This window comes from Thalassophryne amazonica, chromosome 15 (genome assembly GCF_902500255.1).
Source record: "Thalassophryne amazonica chromosome 15, fThaAma1.1, whole genome shotgun sequence".
In the NCBI taxonomy this organism is placed as follows: Eukaryota; Metazoa; Chordata; class Actinopteri; order Batrachoidiformes; family Batrachoididae; genus Thalassophryne; species Thalassophryne amazonica.
This window is the reverse complement of record NC_047117.1, coordinates 74,210,923-74,237,911: the sequence shown is the minus strand read 5'-3', so window position 1 is coordinate 74,237,911 and position 26,989 is coordinate 74,210,923. Positions and strand designations below refer to the sequence as shown.

At 41.6% G+C, this 26,989-nt stretch overlaps 1 protein-coding gene and 1 long non-coding RNA gene across 2 annotated transcripts in view; one reads left to right on the top strand and one right to left on the bottom strand.

Annotated features, from left to right (window-relative positions):
• Positions 1 to 11,197, bottom strand: part of LOC117527077 — a 21,771-nt gene extending 10,574 nt beyond the window's left edge. Inside the window, exons 1-2 of the long non-coding RNA XR_004565424.1 lie at positions 11,186 to 11,197; positions 8,587 to 8,592 (exon numbers count right to left, since the gene is read on the bottom strand). This is a non-coding gene — a long non-coding RNA (uncharacterized LOC117527077). The remainder of the gene's footprint in view (positions 1 to 8,586; positions 8,593 to 11,185) is intronic.
• Positions 522 to 26,989, top strand: LOC117527070. Its single transcript, XM_034189246.1, has 6 exons — positions 522 to 719; positions 23,257 to 23,682; positions 24,580 to 24,717; positions 25,647 to 25,697; positions 26,420 to 26,485; positions 26,587 to 26,989. Exons 1-6 carry the CDS (start codon positions 671 to 673, stop codon positions 26,652 to 26,654), a joined length of 798 nt encoding a protein of 265 aa, XP_034045137.1. The 5' UTR covers positions 522 to 670; the 3' UTR covers positions 26,655 to 26,989.

The following is a 26,989-nucleotide window of genomic DNA, read 5'->3' as shown; positions in this document are numbered from 1 at the left end:
TAAAATCAGAGGTGCTATTCCCCCTTTTCTTTAAATATGTTATTTTTCAGTTATTGTTTACACACTTTTCTCATCCTATCATACACACAGAGCACAGAGGGATGTGGATGACGTAAAGTCCACAGAAACTTTCTGATTTTGGGCAATACGGTAATATTTGTCTGTGAACATTTGTGGATTTTATTTAGACAAAGTGGTCTTTGTGTCAAAGAATTCAATTTTGAAGCACAAACACACAGGAATTGGCTTTATGACATCACACAGAAAATGTGCAGACCCACGTTAAAAGCACTCCAGTCTGCTGGAGGAGGAAATAATGCCCGGTCATTTCATCAATGCGTGCTTCAATGTTCTTTTTGTGAAGCAGTGAATTTACTTTAAGGTCATAAAACTTTTGTCTTCATGCCTTCCTCTTACCGCTTCCTCCTTCCTCCCTTCTTATCATCTCATTTTCTCTCCACCTTCTCTCTCAGCTTGCTTTGAAGGGAGGAAATCTGCACTTTGCACACGCAGCAGCGGCAGGCCGGGGATGAAGTGATTCACAGTATGGGAGGAGGAAGAGATTGGTGAAACGTTTAACACCTCTGCTTTGTTTCCTTTCTCATCACTTTTTCTGTTGGCGTTCTGATTCGTCGCCTCTCCTCCTGGCACTCGCTCTGTTCTTTCTGTGATGGACGTCTGGATTGTCGTCATCTGTGCTCTCGTGCTCATATCCATTGGTAAGTGAACTTTATTTTTTTGTGTGTCACACCGAAGATAAACAGGGAAACCAGATAAAACTGTTTGGCCTCAACGCACACAGACAACCATTCCAACGCCTCCAAGATGTGACCTTAAAATGTGTCTAACAGCAAAACATAAGATATGTGATTAGCTGTCTGTTTTATAACACTCTTCTTCTGTAATCTTCTACACCGTCTTAAATCTACATAACACCCATATGGTTTATATCGGATGAATAACACATCAGCCAACTCAGGCTGGTGAAGCTCAGCTAACTGCTAAACACATACTTTCTTCTAGTGATGGATTTAACCCTCCAGTGATTATTGAATAACCATTTGTGTAGTGATTTCAATCATAAAGATATTGTAAAAAAAAAAAGCCCTTTCCAACCTAATTTCACGTTGTAAAACATTACAGTTAAAACAGCATAAACAATCGAAAGTCAAGCACCCATTAAACAACACTGAACGCTTTACTCCCGATTATATGTTGAAGATAAATGATGTGTCTTTAGTCTTTATTGTAGTGTAGATAACGTCACTGTCAGATGAAAAACACTTTTCCACTTTTGGTGAAGTGAAGCGAAGTGTTTTCTATCTGACAGTGATAACTTCTACAGTACATTAAAAATAATCACTGAAAGCTTTACCAAATCCATCATTTTAAGTTATTCTTCCAAAATGGAGCTTTTTATTTATTTATTTATTGACTTTAAATTTTGCACTCATATTGGATTCACTGTCCACAGTTTGTGTCTCAATGCAACAACTCAACAAGGTTTAATAAGAGAGAGAATACGAACATAAACAAACTAAATGGGGTATTCTTTGGGTGCAGCAATGGCGCTGTGCATGTTTGACGTAGAGTCATGCAAATTAAATTGTCTGTGAATCCATGTGACTAGAATATATGAATCTGTGTGGCTTCAACATTTGATCTGTTTTGTCCAAAACATGAACCACTATCTTTGACATAACACACAATCCTTCCACCATATTTAGTCCATACTTGATCCAAACTGAGTTAAAATTTCTGATCTTGAGTTTGACCTTTCAAAGTCAACGATCATGTGACCAGTAGAAAAGATGATATGACTTCATATTGGTGGTCAACAGTAAATATCAATTTATCTTTAACTACGGTAATTCCTCAGATTGCACAGATACGTATGTATATTCTTGTGTGATCCTCAGTCATTCCACCACGTTTAGTCCAAAGTGGATCAAAACTCTTCAAGTCATTTAGAAAACACACACACACACACACATATATATATATATATATATATATATATATATATATATATATATATATATATATATATATATATATATATATATATATATATATATACACACACACACACACACACACACACACACACACACACACAAATACTTGAGGCGGTTTATCAGGTTTCCAATGAAACCTTGTTGAGTCCAATCTGGTTTCCCTCTTCAGTCGTCACTGTGCACTTTAATTAAATAAATGTACATTTTGACTTGTGGATTACCAGCAGCCCGTTGATGGCTGAATCCCGTCTCGTTGTTCCAAACGCACAGCCGTGCCGTTGTCTCACTGAGCTGGAACATCACTAGTGTTCATATTATCACAGAGCATACTCTGTGCTGCGGCACAGCCAGCTGTCAAACCCTTTAATTACACCATGATAATTAATAACTAGCAGTGGTCATGAACTTTGAGCTGCATGACCTCAAGTGTCCACAGAATAAATATACTACAGAACATGTAAGCAAATGGTAAAACAAACATGTCCACAGAGTGGGAACAACATTGTTAAATTAAGGGCTGAATAGCTACAAATGACTTCGCTATGCAGAGGAGCACAACTAATGGCTTCAACAATGAACGTTTTACATCAATTTTCAGTTAATACCAATTTGAAAACCTAATCAGAGAGCTGGTTCAAGTATCAAATGTACAGAATGACAGAGAAATTTACAAAGTATATATTTTTTATCTTCTGTTCGCACCAGACAGAGCACCTCATGACATCCTAAATTTTTAATTATTGCAAATTAATGTTTTGTTTTGGGTTTTCTTTCTTTCTTTCTTTTTTTTTTTTTTGCAATTTTATTAATTCATTCATCTGTGGTCATCATGTCCATGGTTTATTCCAGAAAGTCATGTGAAAGGCTGCGTTCCATTTATAAGGAATATTTGTTTTTGTAAGTTTAAGAAATCAGAATTCATTCTGAAACTGAGGATGATCTGACTTCACAAAGATCCTCTAAAGACCAGATGCTTTACTGAACAAAGTTTTGATTTCTGGTATTTATTGTCCCTGTCTGCTGTAAGCCCCCCCCTCAGTATCAGATGGCTCTTTTTCATATTGCCACCAGTTATCAATAAATAAATAATTTGGTTTAGATCAATTATAAACCTTCTAGCTTTAAATTTTGAAAGCAGATTCGTCATCTACCCAAATCCCAAAGTGGTACCGTGTTAAGGTCAGCAACACAGCTAGTCCCCCCCCCAAATACAGTATCAGGACACGAGATAGTACATGTTTCAGTGAGTATCTATTTTATCTGTGCGTTATACTGCTGTTTGTTCTGCGGTGTTCAGATATTTTCTTTTACTGATTAATCTATATCATCTCTGCTTGTCTTTCTTGTCTTTTTTGGTATTTGTTGTATGGGTGTACATATATGTGTATATAGCAACTGGTGAAGGGGGGGGGGGGGGCGTTTATAAGCTTTTGCTTCAGTCTACACCCTTTCAGCCGCACAAAGCTGGGAAATTATTTGAGTTTTTGTTTTCTTTTGTTTGAGTTTTTTGTTTTCTTTTGTTTTGTATTATGAGAGATTCTTTTGTTAAGTATGTTTGTGTGCATGCCGAATAAAATTCATTCATTCATTCATTCAATAGCTCCTAATTTATTGACCAAAGCAATCAAACCAACCCAAAGCCAATTTATTGGTGGGGGGTGCTTGGCACACGAGTCTGCCTTATTTTATTTTTTAAATACTATACTTGTAACGTTCAACAGATCTACAAATATATGGATACAACAACAATAATAAATACAGAAAAATGGAAATCTTATAAATAAATAATTATAATAGTAAAGTGGCCTCTATATGCGTGCATGCGTGTGTTTGGCTTCAATCACAGCAAAACCGGGAACAGCTGATATTTGCTGTTTGGCGTGCTTATGTATTGTGGGACAATGATGAATGCTGGAAAAATGGAAAATTGATAGGACAAATATTTTTGTGAAATTAGCAATTTTAGCTAACCAGTAAACAATGGACATTGTGCTGCAATGGACCATTGGAGTTCAGAGTTTTGAGGCTTTAAATGTTGTTATTGTGGTTCATGATAGTTTAACAGTGTTAGTGTTGATTTATTGTGTTTTTGTAGTTCAACTGGTTTAGTCAGTTTAGCTAAGTGTCGTGTTGCCGTTACCATGAGTGATTGTCATGCTCCCAGTACCATAAGTGAACAGTGTTTTGCTTTTAATGTCTTCTGCCACGGTCTCTGTGTGACAAATTAAAAGCACCTGCTCACAGCAGAATGCAGAAAAGACAAAAAGCTCTGCATACATGCGTGCAATTTTGATCACACACAAACTGTGGAGAGCTGACATTTGCTGTTTGGTATGTTTATGTTTTTTGGCTGAAGGATTAACAGCACCAAAGCTGAACATTAATAGGACTAATATTTTTAGAGAAGCTGCATATATTAGCTAACAACAATGAACAATGTAAATTGGTATTTACATTCTGGACTCACATGCCAATTCAGCAGGGGACGGTAAATTCTCTATATATTAAAAGCGCGAGTGTGTGATTGATTTTATTTAGTAAGTTTAATGTTATACAAATAATGAATGTTTATGAGTTCAATGGTACGAATATTTCATGAGGTGAAATTAAATATTCATTCCATTGAAAGAATGTGAAAACATTCATTATTTGTTTTATATAACGGCTAAAACAGATCCTTGTCATTTGACATTTTATTAATTTATGAACAACAGACAAGGGACTTATATTTTGGTGTTCCACTGCTGCTAAAGTCCAAATTGTGATGTGTAGTCCGGTGATGCAGTGCACTGACTTCGGACTTCCATAAAAAAAAAAAAAGATTTTGTGTAGTTCCTCAGTCCAGCTAAAAATCACATCAGCTTTTCATTTGAACAGATCTTCATGCATCCAGATGGCTTACAGCGGAGTGAATTTTCTGTGTATGTGTGTTACAAGAATCAGCAGCGTCAGTTAGCTCAATTAAATTTTCGTCTCGGTAGAGTTGTTGTCCCGCGCGCGCGCGCGCACACACACACACACACACACACACACACACACACACACACACACACACACACGGGTCGGCGCTTGTGTGCTGTGTACTACCAAAAATGTCAGAAATTTGCCCAGCTTTTCATTTTATCTTCCTGCTAACACACTAAAAAAAAAATTGTTCAATTAACGGTGAAATTCTGTGAAATCACATCATAAAAAAATTGTAGAAAGAAAAACAATGGTGTGTTTAATTTACAGCAATAATGTGTAAAATGTGGAACCAAACAAGTGTAAATTTAACAGTACAAATATGTTAAAATAATCATATACCATTGTATATTTTACAAATGACTGTAGTTTAAACACAGAAAAACCATAATACTAAAAACTGTCCAATACAGTGAAATTTTACAGATGAGAATTTTCACAAATACAGTAAAATACTAATAATTAAAGGTTTGAAAAAAGAGGTGATGTGTCTGTTTAAACTGCATTTTAAGGGTAATTAAACATAAGGTGACCGGTTTACAGAGATTTTATCTTCTAAATAGACAATAAAATTACAACAGGTTTACACTATAAAATTTACATGTTTTATGTAAAACCATTTACATATTCTCTGTAATTTTTACAAAATTATCCTGGTAACCACAGCTGCCAGAATTTTTCTGTAAAAACAAGGGAATTGTTTTTACAATGCAGCACAGTTGATTTGTGTGTGTGTGTGTGCACACATTGTGTGTGTGGGGGAGCGTGTGTATGCATGTGTGTGCGCAGAGTGCAATGGTATCAAATGTGTGGAACCAAATTTGCACTCTAAATTGAACCAAACTGCACTCTAAATGGGACGAATAATCCATGTCATGTGACATACAAAGCACCAATCAAATGACAAGGATCCACTCAGCCATTATATAAAAGTACATAATAAAATTGTAAATACGTTAAAAATACATAGATGACACAAGAAACACTTCTTTCCATTGTGGTCCATTTAAAAATCAAATGACAAAATAGAAGTAAAAATAAATTTAATAATAATAATATCAATGATAATAATAGTGTGTATGTGAAAACAAGAACCTAAACAATTTATAGATACATTAAGACAGTAAGTTAACATTTAAAGAAAAATTATGTAGTTAACAGGAAATAAAAGGGTTGAGTTCCTCTTCTAAAAACAGTTGAGGTCTAAGGTTCTAAAAACATTCTGGAATCACACACCATTCCAAATTATTTTTGAAACTTTGCATAATTTATTACCGCCATTGAAAAATTTCAGCTACCTATTTTATAAACACTACCTAGTCTAGAGCCCGTGGATACCCACGGACAACAGGCTTGTCTATTATATATATATTTAAAAAAGGCCACAAGAACATAAGCCAATACAATTTTAACACTGAGAAAAAGAGACTGCAATGCTTAAAATTCCATTTTTCCACTGCATTTATAAATTTTAAAAATACTATAAAAATGATTAAATTGTTTATTTAAAAAAAAATACTTGCAATCAAAGAATGTCGACTGCATCTCCTTCAAGGAATATATTAAAAAAAACAAACTTTTCAATGTGTGGGGAAAAAAACAAAACAAAACAAAACAAAAAACAAACAAATAAAAAAAACTTGCAACTGGCTAAAAGCTATGAATCTTTAAATTACTTTTACATTTGTCCAAAATTTGTAAATTAAATTTATAATGGTGCAAAAAAATGTTTCCCCATTGTAATTTTTATTTTATTCATAAATCAGCATTCGTGTCATGAAATGGTGTTCTTATTTTGTTGTCTTTTTTCACTAGAAAATTAAGTAATGACATCACTATTGAACAATTCAATGTTTGAGTTTTGTGTGGAACAACTGAAAGTTCTCATGACTTAACTGGGTCAGATTAATAGTTACTGGAGAGTTCAGCATGTGCAGAAGACACTGTGGCTGTAAATTTCCTTTGATCAGTAATGTGCATAATACATTTCTCACTCATTCACTCATCTTCAACCGTTTACTCCAATTAAGGGTCACGGGGGCTGGAGCCTATCCCAGCCGTCATACGGTGTGAGGCGGGGTACACCCGGACAGGACACCAGTCTGTCACATATAGACAGAAACAGTCACACCCGCATGCACACCTACGGGCAATTTTAAAGTTTGCAGTCCACCTAACCTGCATGTGTTTGGATGTGGGAGGAAGCCGGAGCACCCGGAGGGAACCCACGCAGACACGGAGAGAACACGCAAACTCCACACTGAAATGCCACAGATCGATCCCATGACCTTCTTGCTGTGAGGCAACAGTGTTAACCACTAATCCACTGTGCTGCCCATAATAAGTTTCTGCAAAGTAAATAACTTTTTAAAAGCTGCATTTTCATGCAAAAATTCTCAAATAATCCAAGTGTGTATAAAACTATTGCACTTTATAATTCATGTAATTTATAACAAGCAGTAAACAAGCAGAAATCCTCTTCAGCACCATGGACAGCTGAAAATAATCAACTTGAAGCTGCTTCAGGAAATCCAAGGGGGAAAAGAGGCAGTGAAAATGCAGAAAGCAAGAGTGTGGTCAATACTTAGCAAAGTAACATGTGAAATTCAACAGATTAATAATATTAAAGGTACAATAATATTTCCTTCTGCAGGAATAAGCAGGAAATACTCAGAGTACCTGAGCTTAAGTTTGTAATCTTTGTTGATTTTGTTGCTTAACTCAAGTAAATAAAAACGTATATAAACACTTTTCAGAGACAGGAAACAAATAAATTCTTTAAAAATCCTACAATGTGATTTGCTGGAACTTTTTTTTCTCATTTTGTCTCTCATAGTTGAAGTGTACCTATGATGAAAATTACAGACCTCTCTCATCTTTCTAAGTAGGAGAACTTGCACAATCAGGGACTGACTAAATACTTTTTTACCCCACTGTATATAAAGAGAATCACCAGACAAGCGATAACACAAATCTAATCTAATGCTACTAAGTATAATATATTGGACTACAAAACCAATAACACAAGACTGGAATTTGTCCACACAAACCAACACTCTAGAATATGAACATGCACAGATATAGATGAACAAAGTATCTCAGAATCTCCTTAACATGAGTGTGAAAGGATGAACTTCACAAATATATCAGGGAACAATGCAGTTTGATTGACCATGTCTATGCTGTGGCTGCTGCTGCTGCTGTTGAGTCACTGTGGCACCTTGTGCCTGGTCACTGGTCAGTGAGGCCTGCCCTCTGGTGTCAAAAGCAGTAGACGTCTGGTGTTGAAGCTGTATACATTATCTGTGCTCTACTGAGCCAATTATATAGGTTTTCTCATAGTATTATCATTACATTGTTCAGCATTTGTGATGAAAAAAATACACAAGAGTCATTCACATGCCATCAAGGAATGAATATAATGATAATGTGATTTTTAAATCCACAGGAGACTTTTTCAGCAGGCCAGTATAAGTGAGATTGACAAATCCATGCATTTGTAGGCTTGATTGTGCAGGCGAGTCATGGGGGTGGGGGGTGGTTTTGTTATCAGTTTCTTTTGTAGAACAAGCTTCTACAAAGTACACTCAACAAAAATATAAACGCAACACTTTTGGTTTTGCTCCCATTTTGTATGAGATGAACTCAAAGATCTAAAACTTTTTCCACATACACAATATCACCATTTCCCTCAAATATTGTTCACAAACCAGTCTAAATCTGTGATAGTGAGCACTTCTCCTTTGCTGAGATAATCCATCCCACCTCACAGGTGTGCCATATCAAGATGCTGATTAGATACCATGATTAGTGCACAGGTGTGCCTTAGACTGTCCACAATAAAAGGCCACTCTGAAAGGTGCAGTTTTGTTTTATTGGGGGGGATACCAGTCAGTATCTGGTGTGACCACCATTTGTCTCATGCAGTGCAACACATCTCCTTCGCATAGAGTTGATCAGGTTGTCAATTGTGGCCTGTGGAATGTTGGTCCACTCCTCTTCAATGGCTGTGCGAAGTTGCTGGATATTGGCAGGAACTGGTACACGTTGTCGTATACGCCGGTCCAGAGCATCCCAAACATGCTCAATGGGTGACATGTCCGGTGAGTATGCCGGCCATGCAAGAACTGGGACATTTTCAGCTTCCAAGAATTGTGTACAGATCCTTGCAACATGGGGCCGTGCATTATCCTGCTGCAACATGAGGTGATGTTCTTGGATGTATGGCACAACAATGGGCCTCAGGATCTCGTCACGGTATCTCTGTGCATTCAAAATGCCATCAATAAAATGCACCTGTGTTCTTCGTCCATAACAGACGCCTGCCCATACCATAACCCCACCACCACCATGGGCCACTCGATCCACAACATTGACATCAGAAAACCGCTCACCCACACGACGCCACACACGCTGTCTGCCATCTGCCCTGAACAGTGTGAACCAGGATTCATCCGTGAAGAGAACACCTCTCCAACGTGCCAAACGCCAGCGAATGTGAGCATTTGCCCACTCAGGTCGGTTACGACGATGAACTGGAGTCAGGTCGAGACCCCGATGAGGACGACGACATGCAGATGAGCTTCCCTGAGACAGTTTCTGACAGTGCAGAAATTCTTTTGTTATGCAAACCGATTGTTTCAGCAGCTGTCCGAGTGGCTGGTCTCAGACGATCTTGGAGGTGAACATGCTGAATGTGGAGGTCCTGGGCTGGTGTGGTTACACGTGGTCTGCGGTTGTGAGGCTGGTTGGATGTACTGCCAAATTCTCTGAAATGCCTTTGGAGACGGCTTATGGTAGAGAAATGAACATTCAATACACAAGCAACAGCTCTGGTTGACATTCCTGCTGTCAGCATGCCAACTGCACGCTCCCTCAAATCTTGCAACATCTGTGGCATTGTGCTGTGTGATAAAACTGCACCTTTCAGAGTGGCCTTTTATTGTGGGCAGTCTAAGGCACACCTGTGCACTAATCATAGTGTCTAATCAGCATCTTGATATGGCACACCTGTGAGGTGGGATGGATTATCTCAGCAAAGGAGAAGTGCTCACTATCACAGATTTAGACTGGTTTGTGAACAATATTTGAGGGAAATGGTGATATTGTGTATGTGGAAAAAGTTTTAGATCTTTGAGTTCATCTCATACAAAATGGGAGCAAAACCAAAAGTGTTGCGTTTATATTTTTGTTGAGTATATATATATATATATATATATATATATATATATATATATATATATATATATATATATATATATATATATATATATTCAAAATACACCTCATGGATGCACTGGGACGCATCATCAGTGATGTATCCTGGGGTCATCGGGTGTTTCGGGTCTTGCAACATCATACACCCTCACCCAGGCGACCCAGCCGGGGGTGATCAAGCCCCCACTTGCATCCCAGTAGCAGCCCACGGATCTGCCCTCTTCATCCAAAAAAAAATGAGGTGGGCTTCATAGATAATTGGCAAAGCTTCTGGGGAAAACCTGGTCTTGTTAGGAGAGACGGCATCCACCCCACTTTGGATGGAGCAGCTCTCATTTCTAGAAATCTGGCCAATTTTCTTAAAGCCTCCAAACCGTGACTATCCAGGGTTGGGACCAGGAAGCAGAGTTGTAGTCTTACACACCTCTCTGCAGCTTCTCTCCCCTTGCCATCCCCTCATTACCCCATCCCCGTAGAGACGGTGCCTGCTCCCAGACTACCAATAACCAGCAAAAATCTATTTAAGCATAAAAATTCAAAAAGAAAAAATAGTATAGCACCTTCAACTGCACCACAGACTAAAACAGTTAAATGTGGTCTATTAAACATTAGGTCTCTCTCTTCTAAGTCCCTGTTGGTAAATGATATAATAATTGATCAACATATTGATTTATTCTGCCTTACAGAAACCTGGTTACAGCAGGATGAATATGTTAACACCCCCGAGTCACACTAACTGTCAGAAAGCTTGTAGCACGGGCCGAGGTGTTGTATGGCTGGGGGGCCTGGCTGCCTTTTTGTTTCTGTCTTTTGTTTTTCCTTCCAGGTGGCTTGCATTTGGGACTGAGTGGCTGTGTTGCTGAGGTTATCAGGACCTCACCCTGATCACCTGTGGCTCGTCAGGACTCACAGCTGTGGTGCATCTATATGGATTGGAACATGGTGGCATTTAAGACTGGAGTATACAGTGTGTATTTGCCAGAGACTTTACCTTGTGACCAGACGGGTGAGATCGTCGTCTTGGGAGCCATCTCATCATCAGTGGATGCAGAGAACGTCCAGGGTTTGATGCACGGTCTGTGAAAGAGGAGGGGGTGAGGTCTCACGCTCGTCAGCATACTTCCTGAGGTACGTTAGATTTTGTGACTAACTTTATACAGTCAGTAAATGTGGTGTCCCTCACACCTTATTATATTGAGCTGTACGTTAGTCATGTATCGGCTTCCACTGCAGTGGAGTTTTGTGAACTGGATGTTCCATGCCTGCAGGTTGGGAAGCTGATTAGTAATTAAGCCAGGAAGTGTTTGCTGTTTATGTACACCTTTGAGTGGTCTCTCTGTGTGTAGAGTGTGGACTCACATAATGGTTCCTTCTTTCACAGACTCGGTTTGTTGCGGCCACCTGGGGGGTGTCGGCGGAGTCCTTGGGTCCGAACGGCTTCTGGCTCCGGACCGTTAGCGCTGCTGGGAGTGCACCGTATCACCACCACGCCAGACCGCACACTCTTTTGTTGTTTTGTATCACATCACTGTTATGTATTAAATTCAGTTAGCCTTTGTACCGTGCTCTGCTTATTTCATACTGGGTCCTTCACACGCTGGTCGGTTCTCCGAGCTGCGTCCGACACATAACACGGGGCGTAGGATTAGCAGCAATCTTCCATTCCAGCTTATTAATTAATCAAAAACCCAGACAGAGCTTTAATTCATTTGAAAGCTTGACTCTTAGTCTTGTCCATCCAAATTGGAAGTCCCAAAAACCAGTTTTATTTGTTATTATCTATCGTCCACCTGGTCGTTACTGTGAGTTTCTCTGTGAATTTTCAGACCTTTTGTCTGACTTAGTGCTTAGCTCAGATAAGATAATTATAGTGGGCGATTTTAACATCCACACAGATGCTGAGAATGACAGCCTCAACACTGCATTTAATCTATTATTAGACTCTATTGGCTTTGCTCAAAAAGTAAATGAGTCCACCCACCACTTTAATCATATCTTAGATCTTGTTCTGACTTATGGTATGGAAATAGAAGACTTAACAGTATTCCCTGAAAACTCCCTTCTGTCTGATCATTTCTTAATAACATTTACATTTACTCTGATGGACTACCCAGCAGTGGGGAATAAGTTTCATTACACTAGAAGTCTTTCAGAAAGCGCTGTAACTAGGTTTAAGGATATGATTCCTTCTTTATGTTCTCTAATGCCATATACCAACACAGTGCAGAGTAGCTACCTAAACTCTGTAAGTGAGATAGAGTATCTCGTCAATAGTTTTACATCCTCATTGAAGACAACTTTGGATGCTGTAGCTCCTCTGAAAAAGAGAGCTTTAAATCAGAAGTGCCTGACTCCGTGGTATAACTCACAAACTCGTAGCTTAAAGCAGATAACCCGTAAGTTGGAGAGGAAATGGCGTCTCACTAATTTAGAAGATCTTCACTTAGCCTGGAAAAAGAGTCTGTTGCTCTATAAAAAAGCCCTCCGTAAAGCTAGGACATCTTTCTACTCATCACTAATTGATGAAAATAAGAACAACCCCAGGTTTTTTTTCAGCACTGTAGCCAGGCTGACAAAGAGTCAGAGCTCTATTGAGCTGAGTATTCCATTAACTTTAACTAGTAATGACTTCATGACTTTCTTTGCTAACAAAATTTTAACTATTAGAGAAAAAATTACTCATAACCATCCCAAAGACATATCGTTATCTTTGGCTGCTTTCAGTGATGCCGGTATTTGGTTAGACTCTTTCTCTCCGATTGTTCTGTCTGAGTTATTTTCATTAGTTACTTCATCCAAACCATCAACATGTTTATTAGACCCCATTCCTACCAGGCTGCTCAAGGAAGCCCTACCATTATTTAATGCTTCGATCTTAAATATGATCAATCTATCTTTGTTAGTTGGCTATGTACCACAGGCTTTTAAGGTGGCAGTAATTAAACCATTACTTAAAAAGCCATCACTTGACCCAGCTATCTTAGCTAATTATAGGCCAATCTCCAACCTTCCTTTTCTCTCAAAAATTCTTGAAAGGGTAGTTGTAAAACAGCTAACTGATCATCTGCAGAGGAATGGTCTATTTGAGTTTCAGTCAGGTTTTAGAATTCATCATAGTACAGAAACAGCATTAGTGAAGGTTACAAATGATCTTCTTATGGCCTCGGACAGTGGACTCATCTCTGTGCTTGTTCTGTTAGACCTCAGTGCTGCTTTTGATACTGCTGACCATAAAATTTTATTACAGAGATTAGAGCATGCCATAGGTATTAAAGGCACTGCGCTGCGGTGGTTTGAATCATATTTGTCTAATAGATTACAATTTGTTAATGTAAATGGGGAATCTTCTTCACAGACTAAAGTTAATTATGGAGTTCCACAAGGTTCTGTGCTAGGACCAATTTTATTCACTTTATACATGCTTCCCTTAGGCAGTATTATTAGATGGTATTGCTTAAATTTTCATTGTTACGCAGATGATACCCAGCTTTATCTATCCATGAAGCCAGAGGACACACACCAATTAGCTAAACTGCAGGATTGTCTTACAGACATAAAGACATGGATGACCTCTAATTTCCTGCTTTTAAACTCAGATAAAACTGAAGTTATTGTACTTGGCCCCACAAATCTTAGAAACATGGTGTCTAACCAGATCCTTACTCTGGATGGCATTACCCTGACCTCTAGTAATACTGTGAGAAATCTTGGAGTCATTTTTGATCAGGATATGTCATTCAAAGCGCATATTAAACAAATATGTAGGACTGCTTTTTTTGCATTTACGCAATATCTCTAAAATTAGAAAGGTCTTGTCTCAGAGTGATGCTGAAAAACTAATTCATGCATTTATTTCCTCTAGGCTGGACTATTGTAATTCATTATTTTCAGGTTGTCCTAAAAGTTCCCTAAAAAGCCTTCAGTTAATTCAAAATGCTGCAGCTAGAGTACTAACGGGGACTAGAAGGAGAGAGCATATCTCACCCATATTGGCCTCTCTTCATTGGCTTCCTGTTAATTCTAGAATAGAATTTAAAATTCTCCTTCTTACTTATAAGGTTTTGAATAATCAGGTCCCATCTTATCTTAGGGACCTCGTAGTACCATATCACCCCAATAGAGCGCTTCGCTCTCAGACTGCAGGCTTACTTGTAGTTCCTAGGGTTTGTAAGAGTAGAATGGGAGGCAGAGCCTTCAGCTTTCAGGCTCCTCTCCTGTGGAACCAGCTCCCAATTCAGATCAGGGAGACAGACACCCTCTCTACTTTTAAGATTAGGCTTAAAACTTTCCTTTTTGCTAAAGCTTATAGTTAGGGCTGGATCAGGTGACCCTGAACCATCCCTTAGTTATGCTGCTATAGACGTAGACTGCTGGGGGGTTCCCATGATGCACTGTTTCTTTCTCTTTTTGCTCTGTATGCACCACTCTGCATTTAATCATTAGTGATCTATCTCTGCTCCCCTCCACAGCATGTCTTTTTCCTGGTTCTCTCCCTCAGCCCCAACCAGTCCCAGCAGAAGACTGCCCCTCCCTGAGCCTGGTTCTGCTGGAGGTTTCTTCCTGTTAAAAGGGAGTTTTTCCTTCCCACTGTAGCCAAGTGCTTGCTCACAGGGGGTCGTTTTGACCGTTGGGGTTTTACATAATTATTGTATGGCCTTGCCTTACAATATAAAGCGCCTTGGGGCAACTGTTTGTTGTGATTTGGCGCTATATAAAAAAATTGATTGATTGATTGATTGATTGATTGATCCAAAGCCACCTGGTGGCCTTTTCGGCGGCTTCGCTTGCGGACTTGATGGCCCTCTTCTTTGCCGCTCCTACGATGCCCAGGCAGCTGAGGACCTTGCACAGAGACCGCCCTGCAAATCCCCTGCAGCCTACCTCTATGGGTTCGTAGACCATCTTCCAGCCTCCCTCCCTGCACTCCTCCACCAGTTCCTGGTACTTAGCCCTCTTCCTCTCATTGGCCTCCTCGATGTTTTCTTCCCAGGGCACTGTCAACTCCAGTATGATCAGCTGTTTCGAAGACTGAGAGGTCATGATCATATCTGGGCGAAGGAATGTTGTTGCGATGTGCTGGGGGAACCTCAGCTGCCTACCCAGGTCAACCTGCAAGTGCCAGTCAGCTGCTGTGTGGAGTAGTCCTGATGTCGCATGTTAGTTTGCTCTGGGTTTTTCTCCAGCTTTAACAAAGGAGATTGCCTTCTTTGGAGCATGATGGTTCTTGCTGGAGCTGATGGCTGAGGCTACACTCTCAGCGACTGCCTTAAGCACCTGGTCATGGCGCCAGCGATAGCGACCATCTGCCAGAGCCTTTGGGCAGCCACTGAGGAGGTGTTCTAAAGAGCCTCTACCAGAGCACAGTGGGCAGGAAGGTGTCTCACTTTTCCCCCACACATGGAGGTTCGCTGGACTTGGCACAGCATCGTAGACAGCTTGCACCAGGAAGCGGACCCGCTGAAAATCTGGCTGCAAGATGTTTGTCCAGGTGATCCTGCGCTGTAGTGCGCTCTCCCACCTTGTCCATGCTCCCTGTTGCCGTAGTCCTACTGCCCTGCTCACCCGCTCTTCCTCCACACCCGCTCTGACTTCCTCCTGGATCAGGTGGTGCCTTTCCTTCCCATGGGCCTGGCTGATGAGGATCTTTGGGAAGCAACCCAAGCCTGCTCTGCCTGTTGCCACAGTGCCCACCAATGCCTTCTGTTTTAGGCGTGACTCTGCCAGCTCCACTGCTTCCCATGCCTTCCACTTCCTTCCTGTCCTCACCTCGATGCCGGCTGCTGACACTTTGCAGTCCTTTGAGTCCCTGTACTGTAGAACTTCTCTGGTGCATGCCACCATGAACTCTTCTGTGAGACCACTGAGAGGATGCTGCAGGATGTTACTCGTTCCGTACAGGGCAGCACTGGTAAGGCTGCGAGGAAGTCCCAGCCACTTTCGAAGAAAGCCACTGATCTTCCTCTCTAGGGACTCAACTGCTGTTACTGGGACTGCATAAATCAACAGGGGCCACAGGATGCGGGGCAGGATTGAATGCTGGTAGATCCAGGCTTTAAACCTACCAGGCAGGCCAGACTTGTCTACCTTGGTGAGCCAGGTTCCAAGTTCTAAGCTGGCCTTCTGGATGGGTGCTGAGTCCTTCAGGGTGGAGTCGAAGAGTTTCCCCAAACTCTTCACGGGTTGCTCCGTGATGGTTGGGATGATAGTTCCTGAGATGGAAAAGCGGAACTTGTCACTCACCTTCCCCTTCTTCAGCACCATGGATCGTGATTTGGAGGGCTTGAAGCTCATCCTTGCCCAGGTGATGACTTTTTCGAGCCCTTGCAGGATCCACCTGCACCCCAGGACCGACATGGTTGTTACGGTGAGGTCATCCATATAGGCTCTGATGGGGGGCTGTCGTACACCTGACTTGGTCAGGGGCCCTCTGCATTCCACCTCAGCTGACTTGACCACCATGTTCATGGCTAGGGAGAAGAGGACAACAGAGATGGTGCAGCCTGTAATTATCCCTTTCCCAGTGCGATGCCAGTCCGATGTCTCTGACCCAGAAGTAACTCTCATCCTGAAGTTATTATAATAATCCAGGATGAGGTCCTTGATCTTACTGGGAACATGGTGGAGGTGGAGCGCGAGCTCAACCAGCTTGTGTGGTATGGACCCGTAGGCGTTGGCCAGGTCCAACCACAACACAGCTAGGTCACCTTTGTTCTCATGGGCCTCTCTGATGAGTTGCGTGATGACCCCAGTGTGTTCCAAGCAGCCAGGAGCAGAGATCCCTCCCTTCTGTACTGATGGGTCAATATAGCTGTTCTTGAGGAGGAACTCGGTCAGTCTTCATGAGACGATGCTAAAAAACACCTTCCCTTCCACGCTCAGCAGTGAGATGGATCGAAACTGACTGATGTCTCGTGAGTTCTCCTCTTTGGGGATCCAAACTCCCTCAGCATGCCTCCACTGGTCGGCCACTTTTCCCCTTCTCCAAATCACCTTCAGGATCCTCCACAGGTGCCATAGAAGCTCCGGGCAGCGCTTGTAGACCAGATAAGGAATTCCACTGGGGCCTGGTGCTGACGCAGAGCGGGCCGCCTTGACGACCTCCTCAACCTCCTTCAGGCTTGGCTCCTTCAGGTTGAACTCTGTTGTTGGGGGATCTGGGCTGATGAGAGCTTTGTTGGGCTCCAGTTCCAGGTCTCTCAGAGGGTCGCTCACAGTGTCCTGGAGGAAGTGGTTTACTTGCTCTATAGAGCACTCAAGCCGGCCACTGCGCTTGTCCCCTAGCAGTTGTTTGGTAAGGCCAAAGGGGTTGGCGGTGAAAGCCGCTCGCTTCCTTGCCCTCTCCCTCCCCCGTCTCCGGTGCCATTCTGCTCTGCGAAAGAGTCATCAGCTTCTTGCGCAGGATGTTTTTCAGTTCCGCTAAGGGTTGCTCCTCCTCCTCAGTTGCAGCCTTGTACTGCTTCTTGAGGGTACGAAGCTCCTGGCGCAGATGATGTATCCGGGTGGCCCTTCGGCTCATTGTGTAGGAAGTGGGTTTTGATTTTCCTTTGTCCACCTGCCCAAATCTTTCTGAGGCATAGCTGATGATGATGGTGGTCAATGATGTGAGTCGGCTGTCCGCGTCTCCTTTGGCTGTGGCCTGGATGATGTTTGACACATCCTTGTCAAACTGCTGCCACTCGCTCCTCTTGCTGGCTGGGGGCCACTTAATCCACTGCTGTGGACTTACTCTGCTGGGATTGAGAGTCTGAGGTACGTGGAGGGACTGGGCTCTGTGGGTTGCCTCCTGGCCGGGCTCCTCCTACGTCTCACCAGGTACAAGACCTGAGCGTTGTACCTCATTGTCTTTCTCCAAGCAACCCAACCTGCCCTGGGTGCCGTCTTTCCGTGCTGTCAACTGTCTCTCCAGTAGTCAACCAAACTATTCTTGGTTGTCACCTAGTCTGTTCCTAGGAGTCACTGGCTATGCCAGATACTAAATATTCAAAATACACCTCATGGATGCACTGGGACGCATCATCAGTGATGTATCCTGGGGTCATCAGGTGTTTCGGGTCTTGCAACATCATACACCCTCACCCAGGTGACCCAGCCGGGGGTGATCAAGCCCCGACTTGCATCCCAGTAGCAGCCCACGGATCTGCCCTCTTCATCCAAAGCCACCTGGTGGCCTTTTCGGCGGCTTCGCTTGCGGACTTGATGGCCCTCTTCTTTGCCGCTCCTACGATGCCCAGGTGGCTGAGGACCTTGCACAGAGACCGCCCTGCAAATCCCCTGCAGCCTACCTCTATGGGCTCGTAGACTGTCTTCCAGCCTCCCTCCCTGCACTCCTCCACCAGTTCCTGGTACTTAGCCCTCTTCCTCTCATTGGCCTCCTCAATGTTTTCTTCCCAGGGCACTGTCAACTCCAGTATGATCAGCTGTTTCGAAGACTGAGAGGTCATGATCATATCTGGGCGAAGGAATGTTGTTGCGATGTGCTGGGGGAACCTCAGCTGCCTACCCAGGTCAACCTGCAAGTGCCAGTCAGCTGCTGTGTGGAGTAGTCCTGATGTCGCATGTTGGTTTGCTCTGGGTTTTTCTCCAGCTTTAACAAAGGAGATTGCCTTCTTTGGAGCATGATGGTTCTTGCTGGAGCTGATGGCTGAGGCTACGCTCTCAGCAACTGCCTTAAGCACCTGGTCATGGCGCCAGCGATAGCGACCATCTGCCAGAGCCTTTGGGCAGCCACTGAGGAGGTGTTCTAAAGAGCCTCTACCAGAGCACAGTGGGCAGGAAGGTGTCTCACTTTTCCCCCACACATGGAGGTTCGCTGGACTTGGCAGAGCATTGTAGACAGCTTGCACCAGGAAGCGGACCCGCTGAAAATCTGGCTGCAAGATGTTTGTCCAGGTGATCCTGCGCTGTAGTGCGCTCTCCCACCTTGTCCATGCTCCCTGTTGCCGTAGTCCTACTGCCCTGCTCACCCGCTCTTCCTCCACACCTGCTCTGACTTCCTCCTGGATCAGGTGGTGCCTTTCCTTCCCATGGGCCTGGCTGATGAGGATCTTTGGGAAGTTATCCAAGCCTGCTCTGCCTGCTGCCACAGTGCCCACCAATGCCTTCTGTCTTAGGCGTGACTCTGCCAGCTCCACTGCTTCCCATGCCTTCCACTTCCTTCCTGTCCTCACCTCGATGCCGGCTGCTGACACTTTGCAGTCCTTTGAGTCCCTGTACTGTAGAACTTCTGTGGTGCGTGCCACCATGAACTCTTTTGTGAGACCACTGAGAGGAAGCTGCAGGATGTTACTCGTTCCGTACAGGGCAGCACTGGTAAGGCAGCAAGGAAGTCCCAGCCACTTTCGAAGAAAGCCACTGATCTTCCTCTCTAGGGAAGATCAGTGGCATACATACATACACACACACACACACACATATATATATATATATATATATATATATATATATATACATACATACATATACTCACATATATATACACATACACATATACTTGTACGATACATATACCATGACATACACCTCCCAATCATGTTACAGGACATACCCACATATACCTAAGCATACATACCTACACACAAGCAAACACTACATACTAGACACAGTCACTTCACAATGATCTCACTACAATATTTTGAAACAATTACTTTCTTGCAGAGTCGCTTAAAACATGCCAGAGTACCACATGTTTTGATCTCAATAGGAGTCTCATTCTACATCTTCACCCCCGTCACGGATACACAAAAACCTTGTACATTAGTGAGAATTAATGGTTTCTTGAATAATACACAGTCACGTAAACTATACTCAGAATCCTTCATTTCGAACAGCCTCTGGACATGTCTCGGCAAGGCTTGGTTTTTTTGCTTTAAACAAAATCTGTAGTGTAACGTACTCCACCATATGTCTAAATTTTATTACGTTCAAAGAAATGAATAGGGAATGAGTTGGTTCACGATAGTGTTTATTGCAGATGATACGTATGGCTTGTTTTTGTCGAAGGAATATTTGATTAGTGTTTGATTTGTAAGTATTTCCCCACGACTCAATGCAATATGTCATGTATGGTGCTATTAAAGAATGGTATAAAGTAACCCTTCCTGTGATAGTATGTCTTTGGCTTTATACAAGATGGCGATAGATTTGGACATTTTTGATTTGATATAGTTTATACGTATGTACTTTCCAGCTTAGTTTATTGTCAATTATAACACCAAGGAATTTATTCTCTGTTACTACCTCTATTTCCGTATTGTTTATAGTCAAATTTTATAGTAAAAAAAATTTAGGTAATTGTTTATTTCCAAATATAAGACATTTAGTTTTCCCAAGGTGGAGTGACCATTTATTAGCGTCAAACCAAGCCTTGAACTTTCCCAATTCGTTCTCCACCATGTCCAGCAGCTGTTCGACATTATTACCACTGCAAAACACAGTTGTGTCATCAGCAAAGAGGACACACCTCAGTGATCTCGACACCCAGCTTATATCATTAATATACAGTAAAAATAACAATGGACCCAATACTGATCCCTGCGGCACACCGCACGTAATTTCCCGGAGTTCAGAATTGATATTGTTAAAGTGAACATATTGAAATCTACCATGTAAATAACTATTTATCCAATCATATGCAAGATCTCTGATTCTGTATTGCTGCAATTTAGATAATAGTATTCCATGATTAACTGTGTCAAATGCTTTCTTTAAATCAAAGAAAATGCTTACTGTGTATTGTTTATTATCAATTGCAGTCGCTATATTTTCCACCAAATCCATCACAGCAAGTGATGTAGTCCGAGACTTTCTGAATCCGTATTGTTCTTCGCAGAGTATGTCGTATTTTGATAAATAGTCCTGCAGTCTCTTAGAAAAAATTTTTTCTAAAATTTTGGAAAATTGTGGCAAAAGTGAAATAGGTCTATAATTAGAAAAGGTGTGTTTATCGCCGGATTTAACCAGAGGTATTACTTTGGCTATTTTCATTTGAGAGGGAAATGTACCAGTGCTCAGTGACAAATTGCAAATGTAATTGAAAGGTTTTACTATACGAGGTCTATTAGAAAAGTATCCGACCTTATTATTTTTTCAAAAACCATATGGATTTGAATCACGTGTGATTACATCAGACATGCTTGAACCCTCGTGGGCATGCAAGAGTTTTTTCACGCCTGTCGGTTACGTCATTCGCCTGTGGGCAGTCTTTGAGTGAGGAGTCGTCCACACGCTCGTCGATTTTTTTCATTGTTTAGGAATGGCTCAGAGACTGTTGCTTTGTTTGATAAAAATTTTTTCAAAACTGTAAGGCACAACTGAGTGGACACCATTCAATAAATTCAGCTGGTTTTCGGTAAAAATTTTAACGGCTGATGAGAGATTTTGGTCTGGTAGTGTCGCTTTAAGGACGGTCCACGGCGCCTGACGGCGATCTGCACTTCGAGGCGGCAGCGTCTCGCCGTTTCAAGTTGAAAACTTCCACATTTCAGGCTGTTGACGCAGTAAGTCGTCAGAGAACAGAGAACTTTCAGAAGAAGTCGGCATGAGGAGTTTATTCGGACATTCCATTGCTAACGGTCATTTTGTAATGAAAGAACGTGCGGGCAGAGTCGCATGTCGGGCTGGACCCGACCGCGGGGGGTCGCGGCAGGAAAAACACCTCCGTTGGAAATCTTAACGGGCAAGTTGGAACATGCCCAAGCTGTTAAACAATTTCTCAGTTACTCACTTGTTGAAAGCCATCAAAAGCCGCCTGAATTTTACAAATGGTTTTCAACACGGAGGTGTTTTTCTGGTCGCAGCGCACACAGATTTGCGTCGTCGTCACGGAAACGACTCGGCGAATTTGCGCGCACGTTCTTTCATTACAAAATGACCTTTAACAGTGGAATGTCCACATAAACTCCTCATGCCGGCTTCTTCTGAATCTTCTCTGTTCTCTCACGACGTCCTGGGTCAACAGAACCTTAAATTAGGATGATTTCAGCTTGAAACAGCCAGACAACGTCGCCTGGAAGCGCTGCGCGACGTCCCGCTCCGTGGGAAGTCCTTACACCGACAGAAACACCCCATAATCTCTCATCAGCCGTTAAACTTTTCACAGAAAACCAGCTTAATTTCTCGAATAGTGTCCACTCGGATATTCCTCACAGGTCCAGAAAAAATTTTGATAAAGCAACACGCGCCGTCTCGAGCAGCGTGTGAAACAAAGGAATTCAGCCAAGAGGGCGGGACCACATCTCACTCAAGGCCTGCCCACAGGGAAATGACGTCACCGACACGCGTGAAAAAACTCACGCATGCGCACGAGGGTTCAAGCATGATTGGTCTAATCGCATGTCATTCAAATCCATATAGTTAAAAAAAAAAATAAAAGGGTCGGTTTATTATCTAAGAGACCTCGTACATTCAATCATTTTTTTCAATAAAGCCATATCCAAATTGTTAAAATCAGTCGATTTCTTACTTTTGGAACCATGCACCAAATCAGTTATTTCTCTCTCATCAGTGCCACCAATAAAATTGACATAGATTTATTAAATGATGTATTATTGACCCAGAAGTTGTTATTCGATGAGTCAATACTACTAGCAAGATTTTTCCCAACATTAACAAAATATTCATTAAAGTGGTTAGCAACTTGTTGTCATTGATCATATTGTTACTATTTAAATGAAAAAATGAAGGATAATCTGTAACATTTTTACTCTTATTTATTATTTCGTTTATAATATTCCATGTATTTTTGATGTTGTTTATATATATATATATATATATATATATATATATATATATATATATATATATATATATATATATATATATTTTTTTTTTTTTTTTTTATTATTTTTTTTTTAAAGTGTTAAGCACATTTATTCTTTAAGTTTATATATCTATTTGAAGATTAGTGGCAAACTATTTTGTTGAAAATATTTTCTTCCTTGCTTTTGGAAAAGGATCTTGTTTTTGAAGATATGCCTGTTGTTGACAAAGATGGTGACTGTTTTGTTGCTGTTGTTGGACTGAGTGAACCACATAACCGTTTCCTTCATGTCATCATCAGAATCAGAACAGACTCCCACCTCAAAGCACACAACAGTCCCCCCGCCTGACCTCACCTCACGTAACGACACCCAGGTCTGTTCCTGCTGCCCCAGTGTTGCCGTGACAACCCCTCCACTCCCCCCCTCCTCCTCTGACCCTGGCAGCCCTGCACCTGATCTGGGCCTCCTCACAGTCCAGTGGGACAGTAAATCCTGCACAGGAGACATCCACTTGTCTTTTCTACGGTCCAATGCTTCCTTGCACATCTGCTTTGATGACAGCGAGGATGTTCGGAGGGCTCTACGTCAGGTGTGCGAGCACACAGAGGGCTGCGTAGGCAAACCGCAGTGGAAGGAAGGCGATATAACGTGGACGGGTCACCACGCCAACGAGGGAGGAAAACACAAAAGTACAACGTGTCCAAAACTAAGAGTGCGATGCAAAGGTCAGTCTACGCACACATCGTCTTCTCCCGTTTGTGTGCATTAAGACAGTAAATGATCCAACATTAGTGCAGGTCAAAGACTCCACATACTGAGCCCATCTCATTTTAAAAAGAACTCTGGAAGACTTCAGCTCTGTCACATCTCAGATGGTCACTGGAATTGTGTTAAAACTGAAATATTGACATATTTTGAGCAACATATGCTGCATCCTGACATGTTTATTATGGATGTTCCTGCACCTCCCAGCAGGAGAAAAGCACGTTTTGCTGGCTTCAAAGTGAATGACCACATGGCTGCTGAAATGTCTGACTGCAGTTCTGATTTGTCACATTATGAAGAGCAAACTACATCAACGCAGAGTCGACCGTGCCGCTGAAGCCCTGCAGAAAGTCTAAATCTTTCAATGTTCCACGTTTTCAGTCCTAAACGCTTAAAAGTGTCACAAAGAAAAGATGTCATACTGGTGTGAACATATGACTGCACCAGTGTCTTCTTTCTGACATCATAATCAACATTTCTCAGCTTTAGCGTTTGATGCGTTGCTGTACTATTTGTGATACAGACTTTAGACAATAAGATTTTGATTTATTTTGATTTTACACAGATTTTACCCAAGATTTTTTAGAAATTAAGTTATAATTCCAGTTAATTAAGGTTCTTGGTTATCTGACATCATGGTGAAATCTTGCTTCAGGTTTGACCTGTAGTTCAGATAATTTGGCTCGAGTGAAGATTTGTTTCTGTCTGACTGGTCCATCGCTCATCATCCCCTCACATGTTCTCTTTATCATGTCAAAACTGGCAAACTAATATAAAATCATTTTTAAAGATATTAGATTTTTACATCTATAAGTGTGTGTGTGTGTGTGTGTGTGTGTGTGTGTGTGTGCATGCAGTGAAGCCCTCACGTGTGTCAGATGTACAAGGGGAGCTAAAAGGCTACAAAGTGGCGACGGCTCTGCTGTGCTGTCTGCTGGTGGTCCTCTGTCTGATCTCCTTCACCAGACCAACCGTCAGAGCTTTGCAAAAGAGACGTAAGTATGCAAATACACCAACACACACACACACACACACACACTACTGCCAACTTGCACGTGTGCATTATTTGCAGATGTTCGCATGCAAGCAGTTGCATACATGCTCTTGTACTTACAGTCGCGCATTTCCAAAAAACAAACGTGCACACACACACACGCCACAACAGAAAGCACATCAAATGTGCTGAGAGCACAGTGACACCACACCCACAATTCACAGCATCAGGCATGTAGTAAAAATGTTATGTGGGCTTGTTAAAGGTTAAGTTTACCAACACTAAAATATCTGAACTCACTTCTCTAAAATAAGCCGTTTTCCCAGATGTTAACGTGGGACCAGAAATCTGACCTTCGCGTCTGACCTTAGTCATTAACCAACTGTAACCGAAATGTAGTAAAACCTCCCCATCTATAGGACCAATATATCTGGCAAGTATGATCAAACACATATCGTTATATAGACACGAAGGTGATCACAAAAGCTTACGCCTCCAACATAATCACCAACAACCCACAAAGCACAAATCTGCATCCAACTTGTCATCTAAATCTGTTTTAAACTCAAACAAACAAACAGATCTGTGGTTGGACCTGAACACGCAAACAATGCCAGACAACTTCTCACAAATTCCAGCCAAGCTTTGCCCCACCAACATAAACGCATATTAAAAGTATCTAATCAGACCTCCCCACTAAATGTCCTTTAAATCTGTTTCATATTGTGTTGACTTATGTTTCAACAACATGATTTCATTATTCAATCCAGTAATATTGAAATTGACCAAATAGTTTTGTTGGGGGGGGGTCATGATATGAAAAGGTGCACAACATCAATAAAACTTTCACAGAAACATAACGGTGATCTCGCCCGTTTTGAGTGCAGCGATATTCCTATTTGATGTTCCTCTGTGTTGTTGCTTTTTCAGTCTCCGATAAGAGGCAGACTCGCTGGATCGGCCCCACGCAGAGTCACAGCGGTGAGTCCAGCAAAAGGCTACAAACATCACCAATAAAAAACAATTTTGCATTTTAATTAACACATTTTTTTTTTGCTGTCTGAGTTGATTTCTCTTCATTTGTGTGTGCGTGTTTTTTTTAAGTGGGTGGGTGGTCTATATTCCAGCATCTGTACCGTCTGCGTCTGCACCCATGCCTTTTTTGATGTGTGCAGAATGTGGTTTTATCTGGTACAAACTGCTTCCCTGAAACAGTTTTGACATTATTGTACAAAAGGTTTTAGGTGCTTGTGGCACTACTTTTGAAAAGGTTCATTCTTTTCACAGGGGCCTAAAACTTGTACACACTATGGCCCACATTGATTCAGGATTGATATGAAATATGCTGAAGTACAGGAACACTCATGAGAGCACACTGTATCATTTAAAGGCTTCTTTTTTGGTCCATGTCCCAACTCGCAATCGCAGTTCATAAAACTTAGTTTTAAAGTTTGAGTACTTCAACCAAAAAGGGAAGGAAACAAGATCAGAAAAATAATGAGGTATAGTTTTGAACATGAGTGGAGCAGTTTTAAATTCTGACCCCTGTTTGCTGCCTGCAATCATATGTGTATTTTGTGTTGGTCATTGTATACTGAGGCTGGATTATAAGTGTTGTTTTGACACCTTAAGTGGTACCAAAAACCTGTGTGGCCCATAGACTGTTTGTCTACTTGTTATGTCTAACATATTTGTTCATTCAGTGTCTTACCACAGAGGGAAAAGTACAGTCAAAAATGCTGACGGAGACAAGAGATCATCCTATCCGGGTACAACACTCTCAGTAAAAATGTCCATCTTGCCTTGGATGTCTATCCACTATACTGCTGAGAATAATGTCTGCACTGTACTTTTTGTATGATCACATCAGCTTTAGAGGGACTGATCAGCGGCAGCAGAGACCCTCCATCCAACAGGAACAGCGACTATAACTACTGACACCCTCGCCATCAGCACCATCTTCATTCTCTGCAGTTCACTGTATGTGCACAGAGCACATTTAAAAAAAACAGCTTAAACATGAGCACACTGACTGCTGTTGAATTGTATATTTGTACAGGATTGTCCGACTGTAGAAGAATGACACAGACTTATGCAATGCCACGTAAAAGTTCTTATTCATGTCTTTGTATTGGCTTGAGTTAGCTGCTTCTTCTGTTCTGAGGCTCATAAGAGCCAAAAAATACAATAAAAAAAACAAAACAAATGATATTATTTTCAATCTGAAGTTTTCTGCTTTTTATACATAATGCAGGTTTTTTTTCCCCCCCTTC

What these genes read in the sequence shown, in the direction of transcription:
- LOC117527070 (XM_034189246.1), top strand. Translation starts at nt 671, where the DNA reads ATGGACGTCTGGATTGTCGTCATCTGTGCTCTCGTGCTCATATCCATT. An exon ending in TCTCGTGCTCATATCCATTG is followed by an intron (nt 720 to 23,256) that starts GTAAGTGAACTT and finishes TGTCATCATCAG; the next exon opens with AATCAGAACAGACTCCCACC. An exon ending in ACTAAGAGTGCGATGCAAAG is followed by an intron (nt 23,683 to 24,579) that starts GTCAGTCTACGC and finishes GTGTGCATGCAG; the next exon opens with TGAAGCCCTCACGTGTGTCA.